The 11,244-nt window shown below is 38.4% G+C and overlaps 1 protein-coding gene across 1 annotated transcript in view; it reads right to left on the bottom strand.

Moving 5' to 3' along the window:
• Positions 1–1,226: 1,226 nt before the first annotated feature.
• The window catches only part of CDCP2 (CUB domain containing protein 2), a 16,691-nt gene continuing 6,673 nt past the window's right edge, over positions 1,227–11,244 (bottom strand). The window contains exons 2-5 of the mRNA XM_015810859.1: positions 8,097–8,438; positions 6,343–6,696; positions 3,964–4,142; positions 1,227–1,544 (exon numbers count right to left, since the gene is read on the bottom strand). Of these exons, the coding sequence (XP_015666345.1) occupies positions 1,227–1,544; positions 3,964–4,142; positions 6,343–6,696; positions 8,097–8,438 (1,193 nt within the window). The remainder of the gene's footprint in view (positions 1,545–3,963; positions 4,143–6,342; positions 6,697–8,096; positions 8,439–11,244) is intronic.

Genomic DNA, 11,244 nt, shown 5'->3' with positions numbered 1-11,244 from the left:
GGCTTCCAAACACAATTCAAGGTGCTGATTATGACTTATAAAGCCCTTCGTGGCATGGAACCAGGTTATTTGCAGAATCATCTCTCTCCAGTTCTTTCTATCTGTCCCATTGGATCTAGCAGGGTTCCAGATCCCACCTGTTAAACAATACCACCAGGTGGAACCCAGGGAGTTTGCCTTCTCTACTGCAGTGCCTCTCCCCTGGAACACCATGCACATTTGTGGGGCCCTGACCCTGCTAGCATGTCATAACTCCTTGAAGATCTGGTTGTTCATTGAGCATAAAGTCTGGAGGTTAGGTGTAATTTTGTGCTGATTTGCTTGCTATCATTGGAGTCGGTTTGCCTGCCATCAGTTCATTAATCATTGTGGTTTGTAATGTTTTTGTTTTTATTTAGCCAGGGTGGCACAGTGGTTAAAATGTACTATTGCAGACTTATTCTACCCACTGCCAGGAGTTCGATCCCTACGGCTCACAAAGTTGACTTAGCCTTCCATCCTTCTAAGGTTGGTAAAGTGAGGTTCCAGATTGTTGGGGGCAATATGCTGATGTGTAAACCACTCAGAGAGTGCTGTAAAGCAGGGGTCCCCAACCTCCGGTCTGTGGATCAGTACCGCAGCATGCCAGCAATCGGTCCGCACAAACAAGGAAAGCTCCATCCGCAGGATGCAGGCAGCACACAAAATCACACCCCCTCCGGTCCACGGAAAAACCTCTCTCCAGGTAACCGGTCCCTGGTGCCCAAAAGGTTGGGGACCTCTGCTGTAAAGCGGTATATAAGTCTAAGTGCTATTGCTATTTGATCTTAATCCTTTGTGCACTGCCCAGGATTGCAATTGTAAGATGGGCAGCTATATACAGTGCATACATTTACAGGCATTTCTAAAATATTGTTTTCACTTGGTCATTATGGGGTACTGAGTGTAGAGTAATTGTGCACTGCCTAGAATTGCAATTGTAAGATGGGCAGCTATATACAGTGCATACATTTACAGACATTTCTAAAATATTGTTTTCACTTGGTCATTATAGGGTACTGAGTGTACAATAATTAAAAAAATGAATTTCAACAACTGTAGAATCAGACCATAGCATAACAAAATTGATAAAAGTGAAAGGGGTCTACAGTGCATTCAGAATACTTTCTGAAAGCACTGTAACCCCAATAAATCCAAAAAAACCCCCCATTCTAACAGTACAGGAGTACAAGCAAAGAGGCAGATGCCTATAATAAGACTAACCCAACAATAGCAATCACCATCAGAACCCCAGCAAGGACGCAGATGCTGATGAAGACAAAGTCACTGGTATCTTGAGCCTTGCTTTCATAGACATCTGCCACGCCTACATCCTTTGGCTGGGACTCCACCAGATTCTCAGCATACTGGTTCAGCCTATAGGAATTAGAGCCCGAGATCAGATTCACAAGGGCCTCTTTCCTTTTAGGCTCACATTGCACTTCGTATTGATGAATATCCTCTTGGTTTCCATCGGAAAAGTCAATGTACAGAATGCTGACAATCACAGACGTGTTGTTTCTTTTCTAAAAGAGGGAAGGAAAGAACAATTTTTAAAAATAAAACTGTTTCTGGTACATAAGGCCTTGAATACAGATAAATAAGGCCATTAGACCAAGCTGAAGATGGGCAGCAACAAGTGACAAATGATGGCTTTCAGCATTCAGTCCTGTAGTGCCAAGCGGGAAGCAAAACTGGATGCTTTTCGAGCCCTTGCTGGGCTGCCTGGCACAGCTTCCCAGGAGACCGGTGGCAAGACGACTTTACAAACTTACAGGTAAGGTTTTTTTGAGGGAAAATTGTGCAATACTTTTGCAATTTCTCAGTGTGATAAATGGGTAGGCTGGCTAGAAACGGTACTAAGCTTTGTGGATATACAGATGAAGTTTTGAGTAAAGAACAATGCCAATATTTTTGTGAGCACATACTGAGATAAGGATCCACTTAGAACATATTATAAAATGATTTAAATAGAGCCATGGTGTGCAAATCATTTAAGCTGCTTCGGTATTTTTTATTTTTATTTCTGGGATCACCACCGGCAGGGAAATCTTCTGTAGCTGCCCTAATGAACTATAAAAGAATATGTTTTACAGGTTGTGGTACCTATCTTGTGGGACAGAAATCCTTGACCTTTTGAGCCTTTGGGAAGGCTGTACAAATCTGGGTTTTTCCCCTTCTCCTTAGGTTTTAAGGGCATATTGGTAGGGGAACCCAATACAGTGTCTGTGATTGAAGATAATGCACGAGCTGCCTCAGCTTTTGTACTTGTGCATTTATTATGTTTGCTTGTACTTGTACATATGATGTTTTTATTGTTTTGTATTGTGTTCCACCCAGAGTTATTTGCTTAAGATTGCTGGCATTATAAAGTTCTTAAATAAAATAACATAGATGAGCTGAAATTCACAACATAAACAACTCTCTTTCCTTCCCTGATGATAAATGCCCAGTTTATGTGCACAAAGACTGTACTAAAATTCTGAGGCCAAACTGACTATCGTGAAGTGGAACATCCATTATGGCTTTTTAAAAAACTTAAAAATAGCAGAAGGAGGTTGATGCCTTAATTGGACTGGGTAGCGGTCAGTGACCCTATCGGGATACTTTCTTTCTGGAAGCAGTTCATTATCAAGGGAGGATTTTCTCTCAACGCAAAGAAGCAGAATGATCATTAGTACCTCAGTAGGGAATGAAAGGGTTAAGTTCCATTTCCCTGTCTGTGGTGATCCCAGAAATAAAAATTCCCAAACAGGTTAAATACAAAAGATGGAATGTTAAATCTAGTCTGGTCCTCTGTTTTTTATTATATTATCTGAGTATGTTTAAATATAAAGTGAACATCTGGAATTATTTTGTTTAGTAAACAGACTATAGTTTTCCATATAAACTAATGCTTTTCTTCACAATTTCTTTTTTAAAAAAATCATTTTCTCAAACTATCAGCCAGAGAATGAGAATGGGCTTGTGTCCTTGAAAGAAAGTAAGCTACAATCAACTTTCTTATATAGTTTTACATACCATATATGGTAGAGAAGAAAGAAAGAAAGAAAGAAAGGAAGGAAGGAAGGAAGGAAGGAAGGAAGGAAGGAAGGAAGGAAGGAAGGAAGAAAGAAAGAAAGAAAGAAAGAAAGAAAGAAAGAAAGAACAGGAGGAGGAGGAAGAAGCAGCAACTTACAAATCTCACAATAAATAAAATAATAATAATAAATTAAGTATAGAGGAAGACCCAATATCCCAGTGACTACTTGACCAAATGGATGCTTCAATAGGGCATTGAGCAAAACTATGTGTTCTGAGTCATTAGAGATTTATAGGTCAACACCACATATATTTTCATGTCATAAATTACCATATCTTATAGGTATATCCAATGCACAAAAAGGCAAATTAACTTTTCCTTTTATCTTCCTCTCTAAAATATCAGAGAGATTTTTTTAATGTGTATATGTATACATGAATGGGTATAAAACTTATCAGGAATCTTTTGTGTGCTACTTGGAGTGAGTTCATTGGCAATATACCAACATATCTATGACAGATGATTCAATATATTAAATAAACATCTATACTAGATGACCTTTTCTTCAGTAATAATCATTTTCGACTTCTGCCTTAATTGTCCAATGATATGAGTATATCATGGTTAATCTCATGAACTTGTTAGTCTTGCAGTTTCTAATTATTTGTGCTCAGCTAGCAAAGCCAATGGCAGTGTCGATCGGTGAGGAGGGCTTCAGAGAAGACGATTTTCCTCACCAAACCTCTGAAACACATTCAGCAGCAGATGCTATCATGATCAAGATGTTACAGGAGCAATGGACCTTTCTGTGGTTTTCATAATAACACAACTGCTACTATATATGGGACATGGGTAGACAGCTCCTTTCATCTTGGCTGAGCATTAGTAGCTAAAACTCTGCCCTTTCAACACCGATAACGTACTTGCGGTTCTGTGCCACAGGTTTCAAATCTTGCATGTATCCGAAAGGTCAAGCCAACCACTTGTGCAGGGCAGGAGGGGACTCCTAAGTAGATTTTATTTCGCTCCAGCTGAGCCAAAGACTGTGTGAGGATTTGGATCTGAAATTCTGTCCTTGTGCAGCTGACATTCATAGGGACAACTACATTGAGGAGAAACAAAACAAAGAAGGAATCTCTGAAATTACACAATCATAACAAACAGTCAGTGGCAACCTCTGGAGTTAATGTGCTTGGCACAATACTATTCATAAAGTAGAATACATGCTTTCTTCTAAAGTCTTTCACACGGAGCAAACTACTACCCCAACTTAGAGATAATAAAACCAAGTTGGTCTACCATGGATATAACCTACCATGTAGTTCTTGTGCTACAATTCCCCATATAGTATCCCCTAAATTCCAATACTTTGGGAATCTACATGAATATATCACGCCAGAGAGTTTTCTGCTGACATTAGATTCTCTGGATGTGACAGGATTGTGAAATTGATTAGGAAACAGGTTAGGGTTAGGGTTGGGATCTCATGATCTCTAGTTTCCCCAAGGAATTGGTGGGCAACAAAAGATTGCTGTTGTTGTTTTTGAAAACACGACCAAGTGTACATGCCAAGTGTATATGTCTTTTCAGTCAGAATACTGAACTTAGATAGAAGCATAGAACATAGAACAGCAGCCCAAAAAGCCAATGCAATCCTAAATTGCAATAATAGAGGGATTCAATCAAGATCACGTGAAGTACTAATACCACTCTGAAATGGTAGGGCTTCCTGCTATCTACAGTACACCAGAGATAAGGGAATAGTTTTCTACAGAGATTAATAGTTGTATGGTGGAGTTTTATATCACTGGCAGCAATAATGTAAGCAGATCATCCATTTAAAGCTTTAAATTTTCAAGACCAAAAGAGAAAGAGAAATAGGTCTAAAATTTGTCTAAAATATATTTTGGTAGAAGTTTTTCCAGCTGTGGTCTCTGCTTTTGCTGCAGTGTTGAAAACTGGTAACCACAAGAAGGCCAAAGAAGAATCCCAGAGGAGTAACCAGGCTAAATTTGACATAATCATCAGAACTAAACAACTACATTTTTGGCTCACCAATGTTGCTAGAGATTAACACCACTGCCAGAGAGATTATACATAGTGGGCAGCCCCATTTATATTAAAGCAGTGCTTGGGAAATTTTATTTCCTTTTGTGATTGGAGTTCATTTTTCACCGCATAGTGAGAAATCTTGGAATAATTTCAGTCTATGATCATATCCCTAGCACCAGTTTAAATTTCTCAGTATGGAAAAAAAGGTGCATTTTTAACCTATTCGTTTGGGGGGATAAAAACAATGTTTTCATAAAAACAATGCCAGGGCAAAGGTACAAAGCTGAGCTGATGCCTTCTGCAAACACATAACAGATGGATCTCAAACTGGTCCCTTTATGAGTACAGAGAAAAGAAGTTAGTACATATTCTAGGACCTCATACTTTAGTTAGAAGAAATATTTAGAAAAATGTTTTGAACAGCATCTATAGTTTGAGATGATACCACTGATATGTCTATAGAATAATGATCAAACATAATTCTTATAGAGAAATAAGGTACAAATCTTGTATTACATACTGGATATTTTTTAACACCCTCAAAATATTAAGACTGATATATGCGTGGATGTAAAATTAGGACAGAAAAATAACTGCAAAGAAAGTAGATAATCCTGAACACCACAACCCAATTCTAAATCGGCTACAAAAATAAGGTAACTCAAATAATGAAGTTGTCTGCATTTACGCGGAACATCTCTGGAACTGCTCTCAGGCCATAAAGCTGGACATTCTGCTGGTGTGAAAAAAAATTCTATCCAATAATAACAACAATAAAATACAATAAAAATGCTACAGTGAAAATAAAAGTGTATATGATGAGCAAAATCAAAAATGCTCATAAAGATGCAGTTCCTGGAATGGTCAAGAAGGAGTTGAGGCAACAGGAGACCTATTCATGGACACATAGAGTTTCAGTGAAGGTGGGGAAATTTCCAATTAAAACATTCAAATCTAGAACATTCAAAACAATACCTTTAGCAGGTTCTGATTCAAACTGGAACCTTCTGGTGCATTTAAAAGAATGTTTATACGGAACAATGGAAAAAAAAAATAAAGTTGGCTGACATAAGTATACAATGTAGGAATTAGTTACTGTGGATTTCATTATTCAGTGAAAGCTAATTTCCATATAGAAGCATTCTAGAACCTTTGTGAGCTAATTATCTTCAAACCTTTTTGCTTTTCTCTTGATCCTCACATTTTTAATTTATTTTATTCCACATAGTTTATCCAATAATAGAGCTTACCTCCAAAATATGCTACCGAGAAACCTCGATTGGCTGTATTCCTGTCAGTGTGAAGAACCAACAGCAAGTTGTTTCTACTGGATATAATTGGAGATAGCATTTCTCTCCCACACCACTTTCCTAGCAGAGATGCCTTCTCAGTACCTCCATCAAACACAGCCAAATGGTCATAATCACAACCATCTGTCAGACTGTTCCGTCCCTCGAGATCCAGGTCCAGGAAAAAAACTTTGATTCGATAACCTAGCGGCAACTGGATGGTCCAGCGACACTTGATATTATTGGGGTAAGAGTGTGGATATTGAGGACTGGAGAAATTTCCTTTGACAGCAGTATATACCTCCTGACATGCACCTGGTTGCAAAGGAAAAACAAATGAAATGCAATGGCAAGCAACAAAAACATTCATTTTATTGTGCAGGACCACCTAGAAATTTCATCTTCAAACTTCTTCCTTTAGTTCAATGCATTTTTAAAAATAGTTTCCTGTCTTCTCAGACTTGGTTTGAAGCTATGATACAAGGAATACAATCATACACCATTAAATTGGTGGCCTAACCTAAAAATAGCTAAAACTGGAAAAGTGGGCCACTATGAGTAGCTGATAGTAGGAGGCAGCTATCTAAGCCTATTGTCAGAAGCCAATGTCAGGAGAATTTTATGCTAAAGTTCAGTCTAACATTGTCAGCCATTCAAGACAGACCAGATTAGGAAACTAAAGCCATTCATGCTAATGCTACTTTTATTATGAAGTCACAGTCACAGAATCTTGCAGGTCTGAATGCATTTCCTCCCCCCTTCTTAACTTCATGTTAACTAGGGAGGGTCTTGTCTGAGACAAGTTATTCAGGTTACAGTTTTGGCCCAGACTCAGATTTCTTTCATCTGAGTGTCCCAAAGCTGCTTTTCTAAAAGGCAACTGGACTTTCTTGGGGTTTTTTTTTTCCTTTGAAAACGTTTCGCATCCAAGAAGCTTCTTCACTTCTTCAGAGATGAGAGTTCCTGAGTTTCGTGCTTCCTCACCACCTCCACCACCTCAATGCCTGTCTCTTAATGTTCATGCTCCTGGGATTTTTACTCACATTTTTTTTTGTGTGTGGTCAAGATCTCCTCTGAATATGTGTGACATATCCTAAGCTGATCTGAAGCTTAAGTTCTCCAGAATATAGTAAATAAAGTGGCAGTATACTCAGAGAAAAAATATTCAGCATACTAAAAAAAATGATAACTTTATCAGAGGTAATGAATAATGGAGCTAATGTCATGTTGCCTTAGCTAGCATTGGGGAACCCTTCTATTAAGAACACACAAATTGCTTAAGATTCATTAAGAATCTTTCTTTCAATGTAGGCAGAATCTTATATTTTGGGCAAAGAATAGTGGATATCTATCATTTGATCTGATCAAATCTTTACTATGGGCATAGAGCAGCATAAGAAAATTGGGATAATTTTAAAAAGCTAAAACCTAAAAATAAAAAGCTGCACAGGCTTAAATAAACCTTTAAACATATTTAAAAACATGTCTCTCTCTCTCTCTCTCTCTCTCTCTCTCTCTCTCCCTCTCTCTCTCTCTCTCTCTCTCTCTCTCTCTCTATCTATCTATCTATCTATCTATCTATCTATCATTATCTATGTATCTCCAAAAGCCTAAAAAAAATATTGGGATTTATTTTCCGAGAAGGTTCCAAAATCACTTCATACATTTGGTATTATAATACTGATTTGTGATAAATATTGATCTTTATACTACACCTGAAAAGAAATATGCCTTGAAGCCTTTGTTAGCAATGTTAAAGTCTGATTTGAATACAACCAACAGTTCATGTGCAGAAGATACCACCTCTGGAGGTTTCGTGTTTCCACAGTAGTAACTGAGAAGCGTATCTTCCATTGTGGGCCCATCAAAGATGGCCACATAGTCAAAATTACACTGCTCGCTGTGTTCCATCTGGAAGTCAACAAAAATCAGTTTGATAATGGAGTTGGATGTTCCTTGGATGACCCAATGGCATTCAGCATTGTTGGGATAATTCTCTGGGTAATCAGGGCTTGTAATTGATCCAGACAATCCTGTGAGCACACCCCCACAAACATCTGGAAGCAAGAAAATACAATATGTATTAAAATAAAACACAGAGATAGAAATTAGAAAAAGTTCCTCTGTGGATTCCAGATGCATTCCTCCACATCGCAGAAAATAATCCTAACCAGGCAAGGAAACACTGGAGGAGTACAGGAAATAAGGAGTGCTATGCATGGGAGGCAATAAACAGGAGTGGTTTGCATATGTTTGTATGTATAAAAATATATGATAAATAAAATTACTGAGAGGTAGGAATCAGAATCCAGAGAATTGACCAGATTATGGCTGAATAAAAGAGAACATATAGAGCTCAGGATGGAACTGTGGAGTCCTTGGTGCTCTCTGGGTTTTGTTGCTTTCTTGCAAACATTTTATTACCTGACTAGGTAACATCATCAGTGGTAATTATGGATGTTGGAAGATTTAATATATAAAAGAAGGGATGTGCTAGTTCACTAAATCTGAAAAGCACTGGATGATGAGGTGCTCAGTTACCATACTTTCAAAATGAAAAAAAAAACTATTAACCAAAAAATTGTCATGGCATTTTTGCAACTGAAAGAAAAACATACTTACTATTAACCCCAAATGCAGCCTGGCTAAAAATAAATAAATAAAAAAAAATCCTATCTTCAGATTGTTTACTCCGGAGTAGTCATATTGAAATCAATAAGCTTTCCTTCCACATCATTAATGGTTTGGAGATTACAGCCTGGAGTTTCAATGGTTGGGTCATTTCTGCTTTCAATTACAGCAAGACAATAAGGAAGAGGCAATAAAACCACAGTGGGAGGGAGAGCAGGATAAACCCTGAAACCCTTTCCTGCTGTCATGACTTCTGAGTGGGAAAAAAAATCCAGTGTGATTTCTGGATCGGTGTTCACAAAATACCTCTGAGAAAAATGAATAAATGAATATGTTTGTGTGTGTATGCACGAGCTTACACTCTGAGTGCACTACTTTTGAAAGAAATCATTAGGACTTTGCATTGTGCATGACAATATCTGATGTTCCCACGATGCCATTTTTAAAGCTTTAATATAGAATGGTAACTGCTTTTGAGGGAAGTTTGAGCAAGGTTTTCAAAGCACTTTGGTCTCCAAAAATGACTGGCAAGTTGCAGAAACAGTTCCTGCTCAGCTATAAAACCGATGAAGTGATTTTTGCCGTTTTGCCAGTTTCATGCATCCCACTCCTAAAGTCTCATCCGAACGACGGACTCGTCAAGTTTTATCGATTATGTGTAGTACTTTAAAATTACTTTACAGTACAATGTAAATAAATAATTTAATATAGGACGGGAAATAAGTCTTCGAGTGGCAAGAGAAATAGGGAGTTAGCAAGATATCTCATCCAACTCGACTATCTCCGAACCAGGAGAACTCCCCAACATTTTAACTTATGCTCTACACTGGCAGAGAATGAACAATATTTAAATGGATATTTTGGAAATATGTGGCATTTATTTAATATTCTTACATACGGTCTCTTTAAGAGAGTTGTTTATAGAATTCAGAGGACAAGTACAAACCTTTTTATTTATTTATTTGTATCCCACCCTTATTATTTTTACAAATAACTCAAGGAGGTGAACATATCCAACACACCGCTCTCCTCTTTATTTCCCCCATAACAACAACCCTGTGAGGTGGGTTGGGCTAGAATAGAGTAACTGGCCCAGCTGGCTTTCATGGCTAAGGCAGGACTTGAACTCACAGTCTCCCACTTTCTAGCCTGATGCCTTAATCACTAGATAAACTGGCTTGGAATAATTTATACTAAGTTATTTCTAAGCTCCATAAATATGAATGGAGCAAACTACTTAATTACATGTTGATTTCAAGAAAAATATAAATATTGTAGATAGCAGGTTGCTTTCTAGATCAGTGGTTCTCAACCTTTTTAATGCCGCGACCCCTAACCGGTCGTAAGTCGAGGACTAAACCGGTCGTAAGTCGAGGACTAAACTGGTCATAAGTCGAGGACTACCCAACTGGTCGTAAGTCAAGGACTTTCCCTGCCCGGGAGTGCCGCACATGCGTGGTTCTACCCCCTGCACCGGCCGAGGCGTAGCTGGCAAGCGGCAGAGACGGAGCAGGCCGACCACCAGCTGGCCCAGCTCAAGGGAGGTAAGGCACCGACCGGAAAAGGGGAAAAAATGGCGGACAGCCTTGCTTGGCGACCCCCGTGAAATGGTCGATCAACCCCAAATGGGGTCGCGACCCATAGGTTGAGAACCGCTGTTCTAGATGCTTTTGGTAGTTTTGAAGCATTTCCCCAAAGGCCAGAGGAAAAGAACAAACTGTATTCATTATTAAACTGAAAATGAACTGTATTTAAAGCTAATTAAAGAATAATTTCTTGAAGTACAGATAAGTAGCATATTGCACCGGGAATCATGGGAAGTTGTACCTATTCTACAAGAGAAACTGAAAACACCAACCAACCCAAAGAATTATACACATTAAGCCATAGCTTGCTTTAACCACCATTGAATGAATCTAATGGTCAGGTTTGGACAATACTTTAGGTATAACCTATAGTTTGCAGAGCATGATGGCCAAGTTCACATATCACATAAAGTCAGAATCAACTACATTGTGTTTTAGAGATGTGTATGTCAAATGCTGGATTTATACAGCCCTCTAAGCATTAATGTGGTTTAATTGGTTTGGGGCTTATTAAGATCCATGAACAGTTAGCAAACCAGTTTGCTTATACAATGTCTATGTTTCTTTATGGTTACAAAAATTCCACAGTGGGGCTTTTACATATTGCCAGAAATTGCTTCATCTCATCCTTTGTAGAAACTTACTG

This window comes from Protobothrops mucrosquamatus, unplaced genomic scaffold, assembly GCF_001527695.2.
Source record: "Protobothrops mucrosquamatus isolate PMUCROS unplaced genomic scaffold, P.Mucros_1.0 scaffold24, whole genome shotgun sequence".
Lineage (NCBI taxonomy): Eukaryota > Metazoa > Chordata > Lepidosauria > Squamata > Viperidae > Protobothrops > Protobothrops mucrosquamatus.
The sequence above is the reverse complement of the archived record's forward strand: the minus strand, read 5'-3'. Positions and strand labels throughout refer to the sequence as shown.